The sequence below is a fragment of the Triplophysa rosa genome, linkage group LG18 (genome assembly GCF_024868665.1).
Source record: "Triplophysa rosa linkage group LG18, Trosa_1v2, whole genome shotgun sequence".
Lineage (NCBI taxonomy): Eukaryota > Metazoa > Chordata > Actinopteri > Cypriniformes > Nemacheilidae > Triplophysa > Triplophysa rosa.
Genome location: NC_079907.1, coordinates 14266930 through 14291356, shown reverse-complemented (window position 1 = coordinate 14291356; position 24427 = coordinate 14266930). Strand labels below are relative to the sequence as shown.

The 24427-nt window shown below is 38.0% G+C and overlaps 2 protein-coding genes across 2 annotated transcripts; one reads left to right on the top strand and one right to left on the bottom strand.

Moving 5' to 3' along the window:
* Positions 1–3168: 3168 nt before the first annotated feature.
* On the top strand, positions 3169–9342 carry acta2 (actin alpha 2, smooth muscle). The gene is made up of 9 exons (XM_057357988.1): positions 3169–3287; positions 4916–5087; positions 5437–5565; positions 6160–6270; positions 7112–7196; positions 7285–7446; positions 8198–8389; positions 8514–8695; positions 8776–9342. The coding sequence occupies exons 2-9, from the start codon at positions 4959–4961 to the stop codon at positions 8917–8919; spliced, it is 1134 nt and encodes a 377-aa protein (XP_057213971.1). The 5' UTR covers positions 3169–3287; positions 4916–4958; the 3' UTR covers positions 8920–9342.
* Positions 9343–10369: 1027 nt separating this feature from the next.
* Positions 10370–23929, bottom strand: stambpl1 (STAM binding protein-like 1). Its single transcript, XM_057358633.1, has 11 exons — positions 23477–23929; positions 18495–18601; positions 17687–17904; positions 17003–17078; positions 15687–15782; positions 15249–15558; positions 14794–14918; positions 13442–13579; positions 12412–12524; positions 11638–11737; positions 10370–11529 (listed from the first exon to the last, which is right to left on the bottom strand). Exons 2-11 carry the CDS (start codon positions 18522–18524, stop codon positions 11473–11475), a joined length of 1263 nt encoding a protein of 420 aa, XP_057214616.1. The 5' UTR covers positions 18525–18601; positions 23477–23929; the 3' UTR covers positions 10370–11472.
* Between the last annotated feature and the right edge of the window lie 498 nt (positions 23930–24427).

The window sequence follows — 24427 nt, the reverse complement described above, 5'->3', positions numbered from 1 at the left end:
TTGTCATATTGTGGCTGAATTTATTTCTTGGTTCAAATAAAATCATCCTCATTTTGTCCTCTTCTCTTGAGTTTCACTGTCTCTGTCCATCTTTCAATCTATGAATCAAAATGAGAAAAAATCCAAAAGAGTTAGTATATCACAGACCAATGATTGTACACAGCATTGCACACAGTTGTCATAAGACATTCCAGGGCTGGTTGTGAGGAGAGGTTTGTTGATGCTAGGTGTCCAATAAGACACAGGCTGGAGTCCATTATGAGCACAGCTGCTTTGCCATTTTCGGTCAAAGCACATTCCAGAGGAGCAGAGGTTTTGTCCAGCATCCAGTACCAGAGTCATCTATGCTTCTATTGTACGATTAATAATGATGGGGTGTATTTGGTTGGAGCTTCCTCAGTTTCAGGTTAACTAGGAGTAGATTTGTATTTCTGTAGTTCAAGTGGTGAAGCATTGCTTTAGCAACACAAAAGTGTATGGGAAAACATAGAAATGTGTAGCTTGCATGCACTGTGAGCTTCTTTGTATGAAAGCATCCACCAAATGCATTAATGTAAGTTTGAAATTGAAATGTAAGTTGAAACTGAATTTTGATAAAATCACTTGAAATGTCCTGGACTCAATTCAAACATTAACTTTATTGACATAGGTCTTGTAATAGTGACACAAGAAATATCATGAGATGTATCAGTTAGTTGAGACAATGTGTGTGGTGTGGCTCATTGACAAAAATAAAATTAAAAAGGTATTGTGTCATAAGCAATGAGCTCTTTTCAGTAACTTCCCTGATCCAGTGTATATGTGACTGGCTTCAAAAGATAAAATGTTATTAGATTTACTCATACGGGGTTGACGAAATTGTATGACGCAAATGTGTTCAAAAACACGTGAGTCAAAAATAATTATGTTGGCTGTAAATGTGTTTCATGTTAAAACTTGTACTAGTACATTGACATCCTCCACCAACTACTGAATCTGAATGCTATGAACCAGAATACCAGACGCATGGAAGACGCAAGTCTCAGCATGGAATGAGAACGTCTAAACATGGAAATGAAGCAGCATATCCAAAGCCATAGGGGTCTTCCATAGCAGGCCCCCTATTCTCTTACTCTGGCTTTTCGCCAACTCCACGACACAAACATGTGCATCACTGACATCCATATACATCACACACTATATTTCTCTGCCACAGACATTGTTTTGTGTGATTTCCCGGACCACACCTTCCGCGAGGTCATTTCTTTCCTTACATGCCTCTGAGAGCAGTGCTCTGCCAAGACTCTCCTTATTTACAGAACAGTTCCTTTTTTGGTGCGATAAGGCCGCACTGTTAAAGGGGATGGGAAAAGCGAGCTCTCTCCTTCAATGAGCAGAAAATGGAAGAAAAAGAGACAGACGCATCCTGCAAAATTGTTTACTGGAGAATATCGACTGAGCTCTTCCTTGTCAGCAATGTATCAATACATTTGAAACTGGTGTGACTAGTGGGGTGTGTGACTGTGTTGCGTCACCATCTTCCTTTTGCTAAACTTTGATCATTGCATGCATGTGTCAATCTGTCATTCTTCAGAACTAATAGTTGAACAGAAGCATTCCATGAATTGCTTTCATTGAGCTTTGAGCTGGGATTCCATTGTAAGAGGTGGACAGACACCAAAAAAGTGACATTGCATTTAGTTCCTCTGAATTTGATATCATATAGTGAAACAAACTCTTCTGTTGCTGTATTGCCTGAGAGTATTTCATAAGAACATTGTTAAAGAGAAAGTTCATCCTAAAATGAAAATTCTTTCATCATTTTCTCACCCTCTGTCATTTCAAACCTGTATGACTTTCTTCTGCAGAACACAAAAGAAGATATTTTGAAGAATGTTGGTAACCGAACAACGGTGGTACCCATGGATTTCTATTGGTTTTGTGTCCATACAATAGAAGTGAATGGGTACCACCGTTGTTCGGTAACTAAAATACTGTATCTTCTTTTGTGTTCTGCAGAATAAAGAAAGTCATACAGGTTTGAAATAACATGAGGAATAACTGAATTTTCATTTTAAGGTGAACTATCCCTTTAAGTCAGCAGATTGGCTTGATTTTTTACCTTTATTTACAAAAACGGGGTTTATTATATGTAAAATCAAATCGTACTAAAACGTACAAATGAATTCATACAAGGTTTTAAGAAGTTCTTTAGTGGTCAAGTATCTCAACTCTTAAAAATAATGGTGTTAAATAATAGAAGAACCATATTTAGATGCATTGTTCCAAGAACCTCTCTGTTTGACCAAAAGTTATTTTTTTTACTGGAAAAATGTTCAGGTTAAAAAGAGAAGAAAAAAATGGTTCTTGACTGAATGGTTCTCTGTGGAACCAATAGAGGTTCTTCTATGACATTCCTGTGAAGAACCTTTCGTAGGACCTGTGTTTTTCTTTTAGAGTGATGTCATCAGTGAAAATATTTATTCCCAGCATTGCTTTTTTAGAAGATAGGACTGTCTCAGGGCTGAAGTTCATTACAAGACCAAATCTTATAAAAATCCTGTGTATAACACTTTTTACATTTTTAGTCACATTAGACTTACATTGTGATTTAAAGAGTTATAAACTTCACTCTATACATTTGTTAAACATATTAGATATTTTTGTTTTGTAACACGTAGGGGTGATTTTGGGGTGTGCCATTCCTTGACGTAATCCAAATGTATTGTGTTGCTGCCTTGTGCATGCAGGTCATGTTGGACTGCAATTATTTTTTAAATGGCATGATTTTTGTTATACTTGGCAGAAATAATTTATTCACATTGAGTTACACCTTCAGCAGCACTTCTGCTGCCTACATCCAACTCTTGGAACATAAAAAGCATTAAAGCTGCTCTTTTTCATACAATGAAAATGCATTCAGTTAACTTTTTGATTCAGCAACAATTTACAATTTTGTAGGTGTATGACACACCTAGTTATAGTAGAGTTGGGCCTAACATTGTGTTTGTGTTCCAGCATGGTGCGGTCCCCAAAATTTCAGAGAAAAAAGGAAAATGGCCATTGGAATGCCCTGTGATGAAGCAGGCGGCCGTCCTGCTGCCACCCGGATTGGAGTGTTTCTCTCCCAGTCATCCCTAAAAGGCTTTAGTGGAGTAAAGCTACTGATGTGAGTGCAGCCCAGGCTCCTTGTTTGGATGAGGGGAGGGTGTGGTGAGCAGGGATGGGAACTACATAAGAACATCACAAGCCTGCTAGTAGCACACCATCACCAAGTGGCTAAATCCCCCCCGGCCAGCACTGTCAGGGTAAGTGTTGTTCAGTTTGCCCCCTGCAGTTTTATACTTTGCATGCTGGTTTTTATACGTTTCGCTATTTTTGCAGTTGTGTGACTTGAGTGGACAGTTTTAAATTTTACTTCAGTTCTTTTTTATTACTAAAAGTGCTTTTATACTTGCTTAAATAAAATACCCTTCTTAATGTACCGTAGACACAAAAGTCTGTTGCAGAATTTGCTTTACTAAGAGGATTTGTGTTCATGAGTAATGCAACTTGTACTGTATAGTATATAACTGAAGCAAAGCTGCCTGTGATCTTTATATTGGTATCAATCATGTGATTTTATGATGATGCTCACAAGAGTCTCTCTGAAGGCTGGAGCGCATTTTATATACACAGATGAAAGCTTACAACAGGAAGGCTGTGGATGGCCATCTGATTTGTGTGGTTTATGACTAAATATGGTTCTTCTGGACCAGGGACCAATCCTCTCTTTTCCCACTCTCTTTTTTTATAAACTATTGCAGACAAGCAGGGACAGAGGGAGGGTTAGCTTGTGAAGTCTAGAGACTGACTTGCCTCCCCATCATTTCCAAATTAGGAAGTTTTCCCATAGTGCAAAATTCACTCAGTAGAGACTGCAGGGCACCGACAGGGCCAAAGGAAGGAGACCTTTTATAGAAAATGCATTTTAAATTAAATTTTATACTAAATATTTAACAAGATGTGAATTTAAAAAAAGAACTTCCTGCCTTTGGTGTTAAAATTACATTGATAGAGGTTGAATCTATGTTAAAGCAATGTTCAAAATAAAAATGATATTTTATCCATCCATGAGTTGAAACAACCTGACATGTTGAGTTAAAACAATCCAGCACATGTTAATTAATCGCAACAGTTGGGTTTGCCCATATTTTACCCAACCTTGAGTTGAAACAACCAGCTAAGGGAATATCCAAGTAACCACTAATTACTTTATGAATGGACTTTGAAACCTGGGGAAATTCTTTGTACTGTTCACATTTTTAAGCTGTACGTGTGGTAAATACTTTAGTTGGATATATTTGCATGGTTTTCCTCATGCCATGACAGTAGTTTAATACTTTGCAATCTTTGCTGAGAAACTGAGATAAGGCTGACAGTTTACAATGCTTTAAGTTTTGTGTGGGCAACAATAAATTACTGGAATAACTGAAATTTCTTATTTTATTTATGAATGGACTTTCCAGGTTGACCTGATAAGATTTTTGTACAGTTCACATTCATGTTTTCAACCAGTAGGGTGTGGTACTGTAAATACTTTTTGGTAAATACTTGCATGGTAAAAAACGTGCACAACCCACACATACATAAATACCCAATCAAAAGGAGAACACACCGTAGACATTAACTGTTTTTGTATAAAACTAATGATATTTAAAAAAAATTGGCATTTAAAAAAATTACTGCATTATTTTAGCATTTTACAGCACCGTCTGGAGCAAATAATGTCTGGAACCAACCTAATCTCACGGCAATTTGAAACTATTTTATGAGGTGCCTAATTTGTGAATTCATACCATGTAAATCTATTATTAGAAAAATGCAATACCGAAGCCCCTCCCCTAACCCCACCCCTTAAAGTCCCCATGAACAGATTTTTATGACGTTTTCACAGTGATTGTCTCCTGTTGGAGTAAGGAAGGAAACCCGAGCTGAAAATGTGTGACGACGAAGAAAGCACCGCCCTCGTGTGTGATAATGGATCAGGTCTGTGTAAGGCAGGCTTCGCCGGGGATGATGCTCCCAGAGCAGTATTCCCCTCCATAGTGGGTCGTCCCAGACACCAGGTACGCGTCCCTCAACATGCCAGCAGGGGGGGCGATAACCACTGCAAATCAATACTGTTAAAACAATCAAACTAGTACATTTTAAATGACAAAAATGTACATGATTTAGGTTGTAATAGAGACTATCTGTAGCTTCATCTGTGTTTGCACGTTGTTATGTTTTGTATTTAATCTCCCTTTGATTAACTTATCTCGATCTGAAAACTTAGCGGAAAACTGGACTACTGCCCAGAGTTTAAGCATGCCAAAAAAGATTAAGATACGATTTACTGGAACTCACTCTTACTTTAATTTGAGAGCGGGGATGGAAGGAAACTCTATTGACTGTGTTATTGGCCCTTGTCCTTAGGGAGTGATGGTGGGAATGGGACAGAAAGACAGTTATGTCGGTGACGAGGCGCAAAGCAAAAGGGGAATCCTAACTCTCAAGTACCCCATAGAGCATGGCATCATCACAAACTGGGACGACATGGAAAAGGTATGAAGATCCTATCAGCCAAGCCAACAGATAACAAACTAATGAGAGAGACTGCAAAGCCAAAGGAGGGAGAAGTCGAAAGTACACTTAAAATAGAAACAATTACCCACAATTCTATTTTTCGTCACACCAGATGTTTAAACGTTCACTTTGTAATGTTTGGGACTTAAAGGGGCCAGACAGGAATAATAAACAAAGAACCGTATAGAACTTTAAGGTGCATGGCCACTTTAAGTCTCTCGGGAGGTTTGTGTCAGACACCTGCATGACTAGTCGCATCAGATACAGTCTTCACACCTACACGTCACAAACACTTTTCCACATAAATCCAAAGATTCTGCCGATAATTCACACCTAAATGCACCACTTATGTAAGGAATTTCATGCCACACGGTTTCATCATTCAACAGATGCACGCAACAGATGGTGTTATTCACTTAGCTTTCATCCCACACGATACCTCCTTATAATATTTGTTTGTTAAACCGCAATTACCAGCTTTCACTTACCACAAAAGGACACAGAATGATTCATCTGATCATCCATTATCCTAATGTAGTCTGTTAGTTAATGTCAGATGTTTATGTTTACCAGATCTGGCATCATTCTTTCTACAATGAGCTTCGCGTGGCTCCAGAGGAGCATCCAACATTGCTGACAGAGGCCCCGCTTAACCCAAAGGCCAACAGGGAGAAGATGACCCAGGTTAGAAATAAACATTCAAGTCAAGTGGGAAAGAAAAAATGTTGCAATTTCAGTGATGTTTTTTTGGATGATAATAAAAACAGGAAGGCATTTTCTTCTTTCCGATTGAAAAGGGAAGTCTGGGTATATCTGTTTTAGTCTGTAGTTTACAGCACAGAAATGATTTGCTGATTGCTAGTCAGACCTCAGACTTCTTATTTTAGAATGCGTTTTACTGTACTAAATAAGTACAACATGAATCATTTTTACAATCAGTGTTACTGTTAGATGCGCTTACGGTATCTGATAAAACTTTACATAGCATACAGGTGACCTCAGACAACTCAAATGATCCGATTTAGAAAAATGTTTAAAGAGATTGTCAGATGTACTGTACAGTACACTGTACAAATTGTAATTATACGTTATTTTAACGTATTTTGGCAATGCGGTCCCTGTTGAAAAAACAGCATATGCTTAAGCATATACGCATAAACCAGCTCAGGACCAGCTTAAACCAGCACATGACAGCTTAAACCAGCACAAACCAGCTACCATGCTTCAAAACCTACTTAACCAACAGATGCTGGTTTTTTCAAGAGGGGTAAAAAACGTCAAATTACAGAAATAGACTGCAAATATTTATAACACCAAAGTTTTTTGTGTAATTGTCGCCCCAGCTGCCTATTTGACAGTTTTTGTACAGTTTTTAACATGTAATACAGTATAGTATTACCAGTTTTGCCAGAAACATACAAAATGCATTATGTATGTTTATGTACTGTACATGGTCACGTGTTTGTTTGACTCTCTTTTCTGTTTTTTCTTTTTTTTTTAAAAAACAACGCTCGTCTCTTTGTAGATCATGTTCGAGACCTTCAATGTTCCAGCCATGTATGTAGCTATCCAAGCGGTGCTGTCCCTCTACGCTTCTGGCCGCACGACAGGTTACTTAACCCCCAAACAAGCCATTTTAAACACACTTTTATAATAAAACACTGCCTGTTCCTGAACAATCATATTCATCTCTGTCAGGCATTGTTCTCGACTCTGGTGATGGTGTCACCCACAATGTGCCCATTTACGAGGGCTACGCTCTACCCCACGCCATCATGCGTTTGGACTTGGCCGGCCGTGATCTCACTGACTACCTCATGAAGATCCTAACTGAGCGAGGCTACTCATTCGTCACCACTGGTGAGTCTGGAGCTGTATTAAGCACATGAATCTGCCATTTAATACTAGATGGATTAAAATACTAAGAGATGCCAAAAAACAATGGCAGTGGAAATCTTTGTTCTTTATACTGTATGTTTGTGTTTTTACTATAAGGTTGTATTTGTTAACATTAGTAACTGCATTAGCTAACATTTAACTAACAATGAGCAATAACGTTTTTCAGAATTATCTTTGTTAATATTAGTTAATGTTAGCAGTTACAACCTTTGATTTTGAAAATGTATTAGTAAATGCTAAAATTAACATGAACTAAGATTAGGCTAATCCATATTGTACCACAAAGTATTATAAATTGTTTGTTGTCGTGGGCTAATGGATTCACTAATGTTATCAAACACAACTTTATTGTAAATTGTTATGAAAAATGACATTACTGCCACGTATCCACTGTTTTCCAGTTAAAAAATATCCACATATCCTTACAATGGTTTCAAAACAATATAATTTGCTTCCGTAATGGAAGATGGTACGTGTAGATGTAATAGTAAACCATGGGGCTATCAATGCAAAGATTGTGGGTTTGATTTCCAGGGAGGCACAGACTGATAAAACATCTAGTTTGAATGCATTTCAAGTGGCTTTTATCAATAAAGGTGTCAGTTAAATGTGTAAATGTTTTGATCTTTTTTGTGGAAACACTGATAAAGAAATAGATTTTTCCAGTGTCTGGTGGAATAATTTTAATGAAGCAGTCTCATCTACCCTATAGCTGAAAGAGAAATCGTCCGTGATATCAAAGAAAAGTTGTGCTACGTCGCACTGGACTTTGAGAACGAGATGGCCACAGCTGCCACTTCCTCTTCCCTGGAGAAGAGCTATGAGCTTCCAGATGGACAGGTCATCACCATCGGCAACGAGCGATTCCGCTGCCCAGAGACCCTCTTCCAGCCATCCTTCATCGGTGATGAATCCATATTCAGAGTTATAGTTTACCAAATCGTTATATTGGTTATTCTCAACCTTGATTCAACATTAAATCAATTATCTTTGCGATACATGCTCACCTTTGATCTGCTTCACCTTAGGAATGGAGTCTGCCGGCATCCACGAAACCACCTACAACAGCATCATGAAATGCGACATTGACATCCGTAAAGACCTTTACGCCAACAACGTGCTTTCTGGTGGGACCACCATGTACCCTGGTATTGCAGACAGAATGCAAAAGGAGATCACTGCTTTGGCCCCCAGCACCATGAAGATCAAGGTTAGGACAGACTGATTTTGTGCATCTAGGGTTCTGGTTTCATACATGAACCTTACTTACTTTTTGCTGTGTGTGCTTAGATCATTGCCCCACCTGAACGCAAGTACTCGGTATGGATCGGCGGCTCCATCCTGGCCTCCCTTTCCACCTTCCAGCAGATGTGGATAAGCAAGCAAGAGTACGACGAGGCCGGGCCATCTATCGTGCATCGCAAGTGCTTCTAAACGGCACCTCTGGTCCACCCTAATTCTGCTATTGCTTCATAGCTTGTAAACTGTGAACGTACCCTTAACTTCCCTCTATTGTTTTGTCTTTGCACTGCCCACATCTGTTTGAATGTTTTGATTTTATCTTGTCCAGAAGATATTATAGTGTTATTTTCAATGGGTCAGAAAGCTCGGTGTGCTGCCAGTATGAACGATTTGGGATTCCCGGAGTAGCAAGACTCCAGAGATGAGGACACGGAAGGTGTTTTAAGGTGGAGGAACATATAGCTTGTTTGACCTTTTGTGTTAAAATATTGAGGTAACACGACTGTATGTGTTCCTACACTGCTGTGGGCTTTGAGGCAGTATGGATGTCATATCATATGATAATGCCATGAAGGAATAAAGCTCTGCTATAATAAACACCGCTTGAATTCTGTTATTTCGGCACAATCTGAACTGCTGGGATTTGTAAATGTTGTTGTTCAGATTTAGCAGAATCAGATTGCTACACTTGCAAATGATATTTCACAATCTCAATATACAGCAGTGGAAAAACTTAAGAGACCAATTTAAAATTATTAAAATAATATTTGTTTTTTTATTTACTGTAGAGAGTGTTTAGGTTAAATAATTATTTTTTATACATTCTGCGAACTAATAACAATATTTCTCTTTAATAAAAAAAATGGTTTCTATTGCATTTATTTGCAGACAATGAAAACTGGAGAAACAGGTCAAATTAACAGAAAAGATGCTGTGTATTTTTTCAGACCTCAAATACTGCAAAGAAAACAAGTTCATAATCACTTTAATGTACATGTATTTGGGAAAAGTTCAAAAGTATTTTTTTATGTGATAACCTCAATTTTTATCACAGTTTTCATGTGTCTTGTCATGTTGTCAGTCTTTCACTTTGCTGTTGGATGACCTTGTCGCTCCTGAGGTTTGATTTAGTTGAAATTCAACAGACACTGGACTGGGATGGCCACGAAAAAATCTAGAAATGCTTATTAAATGAACATTTGGAAATTTTTCCACAGCTGTACATAAAACTTTCTGTTGTCAGCAGCCTAAACTACGTACAGGGTTCCCACAATCATTGAAAACCTGGAGTTATTTCATAACTTATAACATTTTTATTTTACAATTCAGATGTACAGGCTTCTAAAACTTGTCAAAATTGGACTTTCTTTTGTAAATGGACGATTCTGTACTTCTGCTCAGCTCAAAAATTGGTTAAGAATGAATCACATTGTGGAAATTCAACAATTATGGGAACTTTACACAATAAGAAAACATTAGACGCTTGATATCAAGACGAATGTGAAAACAATGAATAATCCATGATGAATCATCCTTCTTAATCATAAAGGCATGTTTTATCACAACACAATTACACCAGCTGGGAAAACCTTCAATAACATTTCACTCGAAATCAAACAAGTGAATCACTACTGTCAATGTGTTTTAGTTTATGTTTGCTTTTATTAACAAATGTGCTGAGATGCTTGTCCAGACACATAAGCCTCTCCGGTGCACAAAGAGCCACAACAGCACTGCACATTTCAGTGAAACCACTGGCACAGCCACAATCCGATGAAAATCCCATCCACATTGTACAAGAAACACACAAATTAAACAAACTCTCTGAACTCTAGCTCTCCACAAGTAAAGGTATAATTTCTGCTGGTGAGAAAATGAACTTTCTCAAATGAAAACATAAGATTGAAGACAAAAATTGATTTCCGTTTTAAAAATAAGGGAATGTTACCCTGAGATTACAGCAGTCAAGGCTTGATGGCAAAGCTTTGTTTGACTCTATTGATTATTTTTAAGCAAAACTTCAGTGTGTATAAATACACTACAAAGCAGGCTCGAGTCGGCAAAGAAAATCTGTTCAATAACCAGCACAAGTATATTGCCTCATTTATGTTTGGAAAAACAAAAGTCTCAAGTCTTTTTACCAAGTATTGAGTGACCTGAAAACCACATTGCGATCAGAATTACTTCAGCATAATACTTCATTAACTATGAAACATTTTAAACCATTTAAAAATGTATGTCATAATAGTAAGGTCAACTCCTAAAGTAATTATAGTTTTCCTGGAATAAAACAACAAAAACAACTCTGTTTATTTAAAAAGAAAAATATAACTTTTCAGAGTATATTGTGTTAAGGTGAGAACTGCATGTGATATCAGTGGATATTCAAGGCAAATCACTCTCAAACACCCACACAAATTCCTTATAAAAAGTCCAGAAAAACAATCCACATGTCAGTAGCCTCACAGTATGTCTTGCTAAATGACGCCACCTTGTGGACAACAAACCGAAAAAGCCATCAGATCAGAAGAGACATAAAATGCTTTAAAAAACACCTGGCCACAAACAAAAAGCGTACAATTATCTAAAAAAAAAACAAAAAAAACAATTGGAACATCTCAACAGCTTCAAAGAATCTGTAATTCCATTTCACAGTACCTTTTCATCAAATAAATAAATACATAAAAGCCTTCAAGTAAACAGATCTTCTCAATGGTTTTCTAAAGTATTTCGCCGCTTCTCCTGTCACCTGAGGTCCAGCACTGTTGTTTTCAAGTCCTTCACCACAATATGCTTGCAAATCTGTGAACAGAAACAGCAATTTTTCATTTCTCTAAAATGCGTTTCATTTCTGTTGTAACAAAACACGTTGAACAAAAGCTGCTGATTTTCATATCGACAGGCGCTTACAGTGAACAGAGGCGGATCTTTAGAGTGGGGATGAAAGCCTTTCAACCGGCAACCGGCCACTTCTCCCATTCCGGCGCTGGTGAGTCGGAACACCCCTGTGCTAAAGCAGCAAAACACCACCATTTCAAACAAATTACTATGACATAATTCTCTTACTACGCTGCCCTCAAACAAAACAATACTGTGCTACAGATGGTAATACCATGGTACATTGCTAATTAGGACTGTCAAAACGTTTTCACTACATGGTTATCATGGCTAAAACAATTCATAGTAACTATATTTTCATAATATCTATTAAAATAAACAATGCTATCAGTCAGAATCACAATCAAAATATGAGTGTAGAGAGGCAGGTTTTTTAAAACATTATGGCCTATAAAGAAAAATATAATCATGGTCTTTAAATGCTTACCATAATATATTAATTTACCATGGTCAATATATACTGTATAAACATGTTAAATTGTGAACGTTTTAGTAAGAGTGTAAAATAAGCTTGTTTGATTTCAGAAATTTAGGCAAGCCATTCGATTCGTTGGTTAATTTCTCTAAAAAGTATTAAAACATACAAACAGATTCAAGCAACACTGGCTCAACCAATGACGTGAGTTTTGGTTGAATCATTCTGAATTTGTTCAGTATGTTATTCATTAACAATTCAGATTCATTAATCTGCATCAGTCTGCTGTCCAGCTTTAAACGCTGTCCATAGAAAAGCCTTGAGTTCCTATGAGCACAATGGAGGGTGTGGGAGGTTTGAGAGTATCATACTCATTGTGTTTAGGTGAGCAAACAATAGCGATGGCCTCCGGTAGCATGAGCTGATAGGAGCTGTGAGTATGAAGGTCCACGCTGGAGAGAAAGGCCGTCTGTGTCGGGTGTGTCTGTGGGGCAAACAAGCAATATGTATGAATAATATTTGCTTACTCGCATGGGGCCACCGAATAGTTCACTGTGTGAATTGAACAGTGGGATTGGAGAGTGAAAATAAATGCTCAGTAAATTATTAAGATGAGTTTCCATGGTTATCCTTAGATTGCTGCCACTTAAAAGAGACAGTTCTCTCAACAACTGAAAATTCTGTCATCGCTTGGTTTCAAACCTGTATGCCTTTTCTTCACTGGAAAACAAAATGAGACATTTAACGGCACGTATTCGAGTATTGTGAAGTCATGTGAAAGCATTGTGTTAGAAAGAAACCAGAATCGAAGTTGTCAGTTTGTGTTTTTATAGTTCTTTCGTGACCTTCATTTACATTCATTGAAATCACATGAAAAAAAAATAAAAAAAGAGAAAACTTCCCTATTTTCAGAATTTCTTTTTTTGTGTTACACTAATGAAATAGTCACAAGGGTTTAGTCATGAGGATGAGTAAATCATGACAGAATTTTTATTTTGGGGTGAACGATGACTTTTATATTTTATTTTGCAAATAACAGATTAATTTAATACCTTTCACCGTGTCTACACAGGACGCGACGCGACATGACAAACCTGCTTGTTCTTAATGGGTTTGTCTCGTCGCCTCCAGTGCGGACAAAACTATAATGGGTTCTAATGCGTTTCTAATGTCTTGTGTCGCGTCCGGTATAGACACGGTGTTAGAATTCGTTTAGAATTATTTTTGAAGTGCATGGCCTGCCACTCCTTAGTATTTCATTCATCAACCAGTGTTTCATTGGAAATTCATCATCAAGAGCTTTATTGTTCCAAGTGCAAGAGGTGTGAGTCAGTAAATGTACAGCCTTGTTTTTATTATAGGACAATAGGAGAGAGGCAGAGAGACAAAAGAAACACCCACATGAATCCAGCCCAAGGTCAGGAGGTCATGATGGTCCTGGTAACTGAAGAGCTCTTCCACATTCTCCATATCACAGTAGTCTGGACCAGCGGATTGTTTGGGGACAATCACATGGGTAAGCATGAACTCATTGTGCGTCTGCGAGAAAAACACAATGTTAAATGTTATTATAGTTCATTTAGACTAAATGCAATATGCATGCTTTTTATTGTGCCAAGGCAGTGTTAAAGTGATAGTTCACCCAAAAATGACAATTCTGTCATCATTTACTCACCCTCGAGTTGTTCTAAATCTGTATAAATTTCTACGTGTTGATGAACACAGAGAACGATATTTGTAAGAATGCTTGTAACCAAACAGTTCTTGGCCACCATTGACTACCAAAGTAGAAAAAATGACAACGATAGTCAAAAGTGCCTCATAAGCGTTTGCTTTCCTACATTATTCAAAATATCTTTTGTGTTAAACAAAACAAAGAAATTTACAAAGAAACTTTCAAACTATTGTAGTCCATGGTGGCCAAGGACTGTTTTGTTACAAGCATTCTTTTAAATATCTTACTTTGTGTTTAGCAAAACAAAGACATTTCTACAGGTTTGGAACAACTCGAGGGTGAGTAAATGATGACAGAATTGTCATTTTTGGGTGAGTAAATGATGACAGAATTTTAATTTGGGGGCGAACTATTCCTTTAAAAGTAAACCTAAAAAAAAATTCATTTGTCATCATTAACTGTACTCACTGGTGTTGTTCTAAGCCCATGTGACATTCTTTCATGGAAAACTGAAGGAGATGAAAGGCATCTCTTGTGTTCCACGGAAGAAAGAGGGTGAGTCACAGAAAAATAAACTTTCTTTTTTTTTGGACAAACTAACCGTGCAACTAAAGTGTGGTAAACTGACACTGTATGTAACCTTTAGACAACCACAAGTTTACATTTTTCCAACTGTGATCCATCGCATTGTAGTATTTAAATAAAAATACCTACTTCAAAAACAACTTAACCCATCACGTACCGTTGCCATTCAATACTGATACTAATACTAGTTTCACTATTTCACGTGTGGTGAAAGTATGAGGAAGTCCTCTTTATAGTTCACATCCACATCAACTATTTACACTTATTGTGCAACACCTGCATTCTTTAACAATAGGTTTGTGAAAGACTGATGACGCAAATACAAAGAATAACAATTATCATACTCCACAACCACATTAACACTCGCTCCCGGAAAAAGATCAGATGACAATGATAAAATCAGGAACTTCGCTTAGTCACACCAGGATAAAGGGCTTAAACCTTCTATTCAAAAGAATGTCACACCTGCACAGAGGATGGTGTAAGATCTTACCAGCTTTCCACAGAGAACGCCACATGTCTCAACCCCTCTGGCAGTGTTACTGTCAGCCAGCAGAAGAAACCTGTATGTCAGGTCTCGTGGGATTACAACCCGCCTCAGGCCGTCCACACGCTGATCTAGAACCACACAGGAATATATTAGTATGACTAATAATACAAATTAGAGATGAGGTTCAGGCATACTGTCATTTAACCAAATAAACCCTGACAGGGTTAACAGTACCCCTGCGAACCCTCACCCTGAACGGTTTTATTCTGGGATAAAAGCCGGTTGAGGAAAGATCATTTTATTGCGCAGCACTTTCCAAATAACTGTATGTATATATATATATTTTGGTATATGTGGTCATAAAATGAAACAAATATTTGACTAATGAATGCTGAAACTGACCAATAAGAATTTTAGCAAACCCTAATAAACCAAAAAAACAATGCGATGATGCTCACTTTGAACAGCAGCTAAAGTGGCTGCCGGTTTAGGGATAGGGAGCGCTGGTTTATTACGATTGGGGTCAAGGCGCACATGGTTTTTCGGGGTCTGGGATAAGCAGGACCCGTCGGTTTGTTCAGGCACTTTGGGGACAGCCTCCTCTTTGTGAACAGTCAGCTCTTGTCTACGCAACTGGTCCTCAAAATAGCGGAACTGTTCGGACTCGATTTGCATCTTCCTGAGATGCGCCACGCGCTGCCTCTCCTCCTCCAACAGAGACATCTTCTGTAGCCGATCTCCACACATCTCAGCTGCCTTGGCTTGGCTCTGCCCATAAATACAGTTCATGAAAATCAGTATTAAATTAGCTGAATTTTTGAAAATATTTGTTCTTATCTAGAGTCTGAAACCAAAATAAAGTCAGTACAGTAATACAGACGTTTGAGCACATGTACCTGACTTTTCAGATATTCGCTGTGTTCTTTGTTGTATTTCTCATGGAGAAGTCTCTTCAAATGATCCTTGCGTGGAAAAGCCACTTCCTGTAATTTCTGAACACAATGAGAGGATAATGGGGCAAACATTAGGGGTTGTGTTACACCGAGTGCCAAATCAATACCTGATGCTACTCAATGCTCTCAGGGGAAACTGAATGATTTCTAAAGGCCGCTGGGAGAAAAGACACTTAAGCGAATTACTCATATTTTGCATTCAGGGATATCAACTCACTCCTCAAACATTAAACCACCCACTGAGATTTTCAAATGAATGTCAGAAATTCCTGACTTTTTTTGGCATTTTGAATAGTAAAAAAAATTAAAAATTTCCTGTTAAGCTGCTTAGTATCAATTTACATTATGGAGCGCTATGCAAATAAAAATGTATTTAAATAAATATCCATAATGCTTCAAAAGAAGTTAAAGGGACAGTTCACCTTCAAAATGAAAATTCTGTCATCATTTAATCACCCTGTTGTCATTTTAAACCTGTGTGATTTTCTTTCTTCTGAAAAACAATAAAGAAGATATTTTGAAAAATGTTGGTAACAAAAGAACGCTGGTCCCCATTGACTTAAGGCGAACTATCCCCTTAATAATAAAATATCATTATGTATAAAGAAAACAATTGTCGGTCTCTTAGCTAAAACAAAGGAATAGCTCGCTCAAAAACAAAAATCCTTCATTTATTCACCCTCATGTCTTTCCAAATCTGTATAACTTACGTTCTTTAACACAACAAAAGAAGATATTTTGAAGAATGTTGTTAACCAAACAACATCAGCCCCAATTGACATCCACTGTATGGACACAAACCACTGTGACATTTCTCAAAATATCTTCTTTTGTGTTTCACAGAAGAAAGCAGGGTTGCCCGATTTTGGAATCCAGCCAGCTGTTCAAAACTATCTGGAAACTGCTAATTTGGCAACACTAAAAGATCATAATCATAAAATCATACAGGTTCGGAATGACATAAGTAAAGATAATAAAACAATTTTCTGGGTGAACTATCCTTTTAATATGTCAAGTGACCAGGAAGAACAAACAAGCTAGTTCCAATCAAAACTAGTTTAATCATAAATCTGATACATACATTGACCAGAAAGACTCTTTGGACTTCACACATGTTGGTTTCACATCACTATGATGAAATGAAAGCAGAACATGTGCCCACACAAGGCAAACGCATCACATAAGCAGCTGGGAGCCCTACATGTCCTCTAGCCAAGGTAACAGATCAGATTTACAGTACTGTGAACTAAATATCTTACCTTCATTATCACTTGCTTTTCAGGTACATTGCACTGCTGATAGTCCCTGTGACAGGGGAGCTTCTCAACAAATAAACTGTAAATATGTGAAACAGAAAAACACAGGACAAGTAACAAACTTATTGGATTGTAGGTCTGAAATATTATGATTCAGAGACTGTAGATGTACACTACAAGTCAAATGTTTGAGCACACCATTTTTTATAATGCAATTGTCCACATTTGAGATTACAGAAAGATCATGAAAACTATGAGTTACTATAATATAAACTAAGTATAGGTATTATTATAACATGTAGTGATAAAATGGTTTTGTATAGAAATGTTTTAAATAGAAATTAATAAAAATATCTAAAGGTCTTTAAAGTGAAAGCTCAGCAAAAAATGCTAATTCTGTCATTTATTTATCCTCAAAACCTGTATGACTTACTTTCTTCTGTGGAACACAAAAGACGATATTTAGAGAAATGTCTTGGTGGTTTTCTCTTCATACAATGGAAGTCAATGGGCTCCAATGTTCTTTGGTTAACAACATTCTTCAATATATCTTCTTTTGTGTTCTGCAGAAGAATTAAAATTTTGGGGTAAACCATCCCTTTAAGACCTTAAAAAATTCAATTAAATGTGTCCAAAATTTGACCGGCAGTGTGTATGCAAACTAATAATATGCTGAAAAGACAGTACGTGATGAACTTGTTGTAGAGGACAAAGGCGTTCTCCAGACTGCCCTCCTCCAGATAAACAGCTGCCATCCGCTCCATCTCCACACCCGACCGGAAGTAGCGCCGTGGTGTGATGTCTTCATTTATTTCGATGTTATAGCCCATCTTGCTGAGGGCCCGAACGCGCTCGACCGCCGGAAGAGTGACATCAGTGTGGTCCGGCTCGGCCGCTAGCTTCTTCTGCAAAGCAGAGCACAGAATGTTTGTTCTTAATATCGGAGGCCTCAGATAAACACAACATAAGCTCTGTTCATCGCCCAGCTTGAGCGCACCGGAACACCCGCCAGCACCCACGCAGCGTTAGCTTCCCGCTCCCATACTAATCGCTACACAGAGCCTCTGTTTTTTTAGGGTCACCGAAAAGAGTAGGCGTCTTATCGGCATGTACCAGGACACCGATGGACTTCAATAAGGGCCTGCGGAGCTGTTACATTTGGTGACATGACAGCTTGCTTGACTTTTCAACAGTACGCGCACAAAAAGCTGCGAATATTGGTGGAGAGCCAAACTTGAAGGTTTTGGGTGGCCGGAATAATAAGACAGTGTTTGATGGTGCATTCATGAATTGGGGACGTGTAGCATGTGTGTATGTGTTTGTGTGGGGGTACATCCGTTGCTTCTCTCCCTCTCGCTCTAGGATCTGAATGACAGAGCAGCTGCAGTGGGAATGCTAATGGAAATGAGTCAGAGGAGCCAATCCATCCCTACAACCCCTTCAAAGTAACATCAGCTGCAACCCCCCCACCCCCTCCTCCCACAATGCCACTCACCAGCGTGCTGAAACTGAAGCCCTGGTCCATGGTGAGTTTATGATGTTAGCTGGCAGGCTCCGATCCTCCTTAAGCATCCATCTTTCATCTCCCAAGATGATTCCAAGCTGGGAAGCAAGAAACATTGTATCTGACAACACGGCAGTGCTTAAGAGGCCACCGGGTCGATGCGGCCTTTCCATTTAAGCTCTCTGACAACAGAAGCATGATGCTTTCCGCACCCTCGACACTGACTTTGAATCCCTAGCATATTCTTTCTAAATCACTTACATGGTTACAGTGTCTAGTGCATTTCCACGGGGATTATGAAATGAAATTTTAGCGTCTCGGTCCAAATAACCAGGTTATTCGTTCCAGACTCTGTGCTACAGTTGCCATGACAGCTTGTTACCATGCACCAAAATATGGTGACTCATGGATATCTTCAGCTGTGAACAAAAAATCCTTGGTGAGCTTTTTCACCGAGCACAATGCTGGGTACATGCTGGACAGTTTCTCTCTTCGAGGGCTTTATTGTTTGAAAGCGGAGAGCCGTGTCACACTTTTACAAATTAATCAAATGAAAATGTATCATTACCACTATAGAACTAAATTCACAGATCTGAACGCTGCCATGGCAACTTAAGGTAGATGTGCTGTTAAAATAAAAGCGCAGTGTAAGAGAGATGTGACCTGTTGGTGAGATTTAAAGGGATACTTTACCCAAAAATGAAAATTCTGTCAGCATTTACTCACCTTCGAGTTGTTCCAAATGTGTATCAATTTCTTTGTTCTGATGAACACAGAGAAAGATCAGTGTTTCCCCTACCATTACCTTAGGGGGGCGCCCCGCCTCTCCAACGGCACCTCCAGCCCCCTTGAAGGTCAAGTTAATTTAATTTTTTATGTAGCGTTAGATCACAAGAGAAGTCATTTAAGGTTACCTTTCCTATATAACATGTCTATACCTTGTTCTCGTACTAAACAAACTAAATAGCATTATGTTATTAATCTTATTTACATGGCGGCACGTCATTTCTGTTTCTACGTGCTCGCTAGGGATGTAACGATTCACCGCGAACCGGTTGAAAATTGATTATAATGTGTGACTATTCAAATCGGTTGATGTGTGAACTTAATCGCAATACATTTTTTGAACAGCAGGGGCCGCCATGTTCACTGCAAACCTAAATGTGGACATGCTGATATTTCTTAAATGCAAAAAAATCCAAGAAAAGCACAGTATTAGTTTGTTTATATTAAAGAGACTTTTTCTATTATTAATTTGTTATAAAATTGCAGTTTAGTTTTGTTATTTGAAATAAAACATAATTTTATTATACAAAGAAACGTGAAGCATTTAAGAAATAATGCAAGGGAAGTTGTTCATTTCTAATTTGTTTCAACTCATTTTGTAAAAATAAATCGTGAGTAAACCGTGAATAAATCGCATCGTGAGATCAGAATCGTGAGTCGCATCGCATCGTGAGCTGAGTGAATCGTTACATCCCTAGTCGCGCCTTTACAATTCTCCTCTGCTCTCTGTATCGAGTTCCGACCCGAAGCTCGCGCGCACATACACAGGTAAGAACACTTTCACCAGCGGACAGAGAGCGCGTGTGGGAAAATATGTTGCTTCAAGCCCCTGACAAGGAACAGTCCAGTTACCACCGGATGACTGGTTTTCACCCAGTTTATCCTTCGTTCCATCCGGACCGCAAGACACAATGAACCATTAAAAAAATCAGACTATTTCTTTGGTTTAAATTGAGCAGCGGCGCGCGTCTACATAACTGAGATGTACACATTACGCGCACTCAGGGACATTTATGTTGATTATATTTTGTCGCTATATCCTCTAATATCTTTATTTAGTGCCAAAAGCGCTTCCTTTTAACCCTTTCTGCTCCGTGAGCGCTGCTTCTCCCGCCAAAGACATGTCGCATATAAACCCTGCAGACACAAAGAGCAGGTAAATAAATGGACACTTTTTCTGTAACGCTTACGTAAACAAAAATGCAGCAGTAATAAAGTATTTTTAGCTGTCAGTCAGTTTACTGTTTGCTATATAGGTTTGTGACCGATTATAAAACATAACGTCTTGTATCTACATATAGCATTTATGATATTAATAGCATAAATAATCAGCATGTTAAGAGAATTTCACTGTGAATCATGTTTTAATTGGAAAGAATATTTAGAATCAGTTCTAGTATGAATGGCATGGAAAGGTTGTTAGAAACTTTGTAAGTACTCCTGCTCATGATATATTTATTTCAGTTGTTACATTTTGTTGTCAGTAGTTTTTTTTAATATTAAAATAGATCACTGGGACTTCACTTCAGCACCAGAGACTACAACAAATTTTCTCAGTTACCAGACCTTCTATGTTTCATACAGACTGTGACTATCAGAATATAAAGTAAATGGCCTGATAAAACATTAGATTGATTGATTTAACATTATTTATTTTTAAAAAGTATTGTCTGGACCTCCGCCGCAAAAAAATATAGAGACCGCAGCCCTGTGTTCTGTTGAACACAAAAGACGACATTTTGAAGAATGTAGGACAGCAAACAATTCTGGGGAACTTTTGACTACCATTGTTTTTTTTCCTACTATGGGAGTCAATGGGTGTTGAGATCTGTTTGGTTATAAGCATTATTCCAAATATCTTTCTCTGTGTTTATCAGAATTTAGAACAACTCAAATGTGAGTAAATGATGACAGAATTTTCATTTTTGGGTGAAGTATCACTTTAACACTGAGCAATCACTCATAATGAGGGCCTTGCATAATGCTATAAGTTATAAATAATTACAAATAATTGCATTTGTATAAAAGGAAAATATATATAATCTTCATATTAGCATTCCGGACTTTTGTCAAATCATATTTCACGTTTACTCACTAGTAACATTTCTTAAAGCGGCAGTCCGCAAGTTTTTTGGAGTAAAAATGAGCTAAAACCAATTATTGAGCAAGTACATGAAAGAACGGTGTTTGTGTCACTACCTTTGCTGGATTCACCACGGAAAGCTTGTAATAATGGTTTGTAATTTGCCCTGTCGGGTCGACTTTTCCGGAGATCCTTATATGGTGTCTTTCGTCTGTGCATCATTTCGTCACATTCGTACACAGAACGAAGAGGATCCGGCTGCTAGCCAGCGCGTGTATGCTGCGAGTGACAGGCGATTTGTAGCGTGTACTCACAACTGTTGGGTAGGATTTCATACAACGTTTAGTATTATTTATGGCGGCGTTTAGTACTTTTACTTTTAAACGGCAAGCAGTGTTGACATCTGGGATTCATCATTTGTGAAAAACAAGAAAGAATGAACTGAAGACGGTTTGCAAAGAAACAGGGAATGTGATCGGACTCGTGCGAAAATTAATATTGGCAAGGCATTTCAAAGGTGGCGGGAACTCCGTGATCTGAAAGGATTGTAAACGGATGCAGACATCGCTTTATTTCTTCTGAACAGGTAAGACAAATGTTTTATATTTCAATAGATAACACAAAAACCGTAGCGCACTTGTTGTGTTAATATAGACGGGTACAGTTTCATCGGTTGTTCTTTCTCTCTTTATGTTCATTATGATAAATGTAATTTAAGCCCTATTCGCCCGGGATTAGTATTATCTGGGGACCTCGTGTGATTTAGAAATTAACGTTACCTCCCCACATCTGTATTTCATTAGAACGGACAAGTGAAGCCTGTGATTTTACTCAAATTTACGATGATGGCAAGGCTTTGCGTATAGTATATATAGTTGTATGATGTACAATGATTTATGACCGTGCCTGTCAGCATTTGAGACCCGCGTTCGGGGATCTTCTGTCGGGGATCTTCTGTCCGGTTTGTGTTACGGGAGTTTCCATGAGAAATAACAAAATGAAATAAGCACCCGAAATAATATCAAAACACTTCAACACAGCCTCCATTTGCGCTATTTGTGTCTGTTTATGTTCTTATTTGTTTCGTGTTATATCATCTGCCATGTTATCTGTGTTTATTATGCGCTACTGGTGTACAGTGAAGATTCTCACCGCTGCACCGTCACAGGCCACGACTCAAAACATCAGACTCATCCGCGCAGTTGAGCAGTGCTGAATCACAACTCACGCAAAGAAATATCTCCGCACATCACCTGCAGTAGCAATTACAAACTGAGATGGCGACAAAGAGGCCAATCCTACGGACTGCCGCTTTAAGAAAGCAAAGAATGCTTCAAATAGATTAGCAATTGTCTAGATCACTCATAGATAATAGCAAAATGTGTCATGGTGCAGGTTAAAAGAAAATGATAATAAAAAATGACTAAATCACTATAAGTGTGTTTTGTTAAAGTCTAAGGATGGTTAATACAGTGTAAGCATTTGTAAAGAGGGATGAGTGGTTCTTCTACATTGTTTAACACTGTTAAACAATGTTGAAGAACCACTCATCCCTCTTTAAATTAACAGCCATGTAAACTAAACAACAACACCTACATAGTGCACGTTTACATGAAGTCAAATTATACTTGAAAAGTAAGCACTACAGCCAAAAGTAACATACTTAAAGTTTTTAGTTTCCAGTTTTATCTGGATGAAAAAATTACTCGTGTTACATGAGTAACGTGGACGCACTCCTTTAAACTGACATTTATACGATGCAAGTGCATTTTCTCTATGATCAATACATAACTAAAATGACGCTCACTCAAACCTGGATCCAAATGGACAATCAATGTTGCTTTTTGTCAAAGATGTCAAGCCAAAAGTGTATAGAAAATCGCGGTCCAGTATTTAGAACATTACAGACCTCATTATACAACAAGTGAACATTCAATGACACTGAAAAGGTCAAAAATACATTTCCAATCTGTGGCTTCTTTCCAACAGAATACATACACATAAACACAAAATTGCGTTAAAAAGAAAAACAATAATAATCCCAGGCCGTATGTAGTAGGCTAGTACAAAATGTAATATAGAAATATAATAAGAAAACACTTACCTGTTGGTGATGGGTTGTTGTGATCCCATGTTCCACATTCCTACCACCGTCACATGTGGCACATGCTAGAATTCAGCGCGAAAACAGGCAACTCGCGAAAATAAAAGAGCAGGGTTTTTATTATTGTCTAAAACTATCTGCCTTTTGCTTTTGTTCCACATGAAGGCTTTGTTCGTTTTGCATAGAAACACGCACGGGGCTAAAATGGCTGATTTGCTGTTTTTCAGAGCGAATAACCTGCGATGTCAGATGGTTTGCCGGAGCAGATGAATGTTGCTTGTAAGCGGTTGTAGCGCTGCTTTCAGCGGCTGTGTTTGAAATGCTTATAAGCGGCCTATCTAGACAGCATCTCTGATGCCTTCCGAGTTAGCTCAGCTGAGTAATAGCATCCATAAACGCTGTCTGGCTCACAAGGTATTGAGACACGATCACAGCTCAAGGTGGTGGAAGTGTCAACCGGCGGTTGGGCTCTGTGTGAGTGACGTCATTTAAGGCCGGTCTTTTTTTCTCACGTCTGTGTTTAGAAGTGCAAGTTAATTTTGTTACTATCGCAAAATAAGAAACACAGGCGCGAAGATTTGAAACTGCAGTGACACATTTCAGAGGTTGTATGTTAGTTGTGGTTTCACAGCGAAACTGAATTTAAGAATAAAAAGTGCAAATATGCACTTTATATTGGTGGCTGTCGATGTGTTTTTGTGTTTTTGTGAATTTGTTTATGACTGTTGTCTTACACCTAAAATTTAGAACACAGGTTTGTGATTATTGTCCATAAGTGCAAATTTCAACATTTAACATTGATCTCAACAACAGATTTTTATTTGACAACTTTTGAACGTGTAAATAAAGTGATCTACCTTTATAAATCTACATAAACAGTTTCATTAAAATTAATTATATACACAACTATGTTTTTGTAATGTTTTTTGTTTTAGTTTATTTTTAAAATCT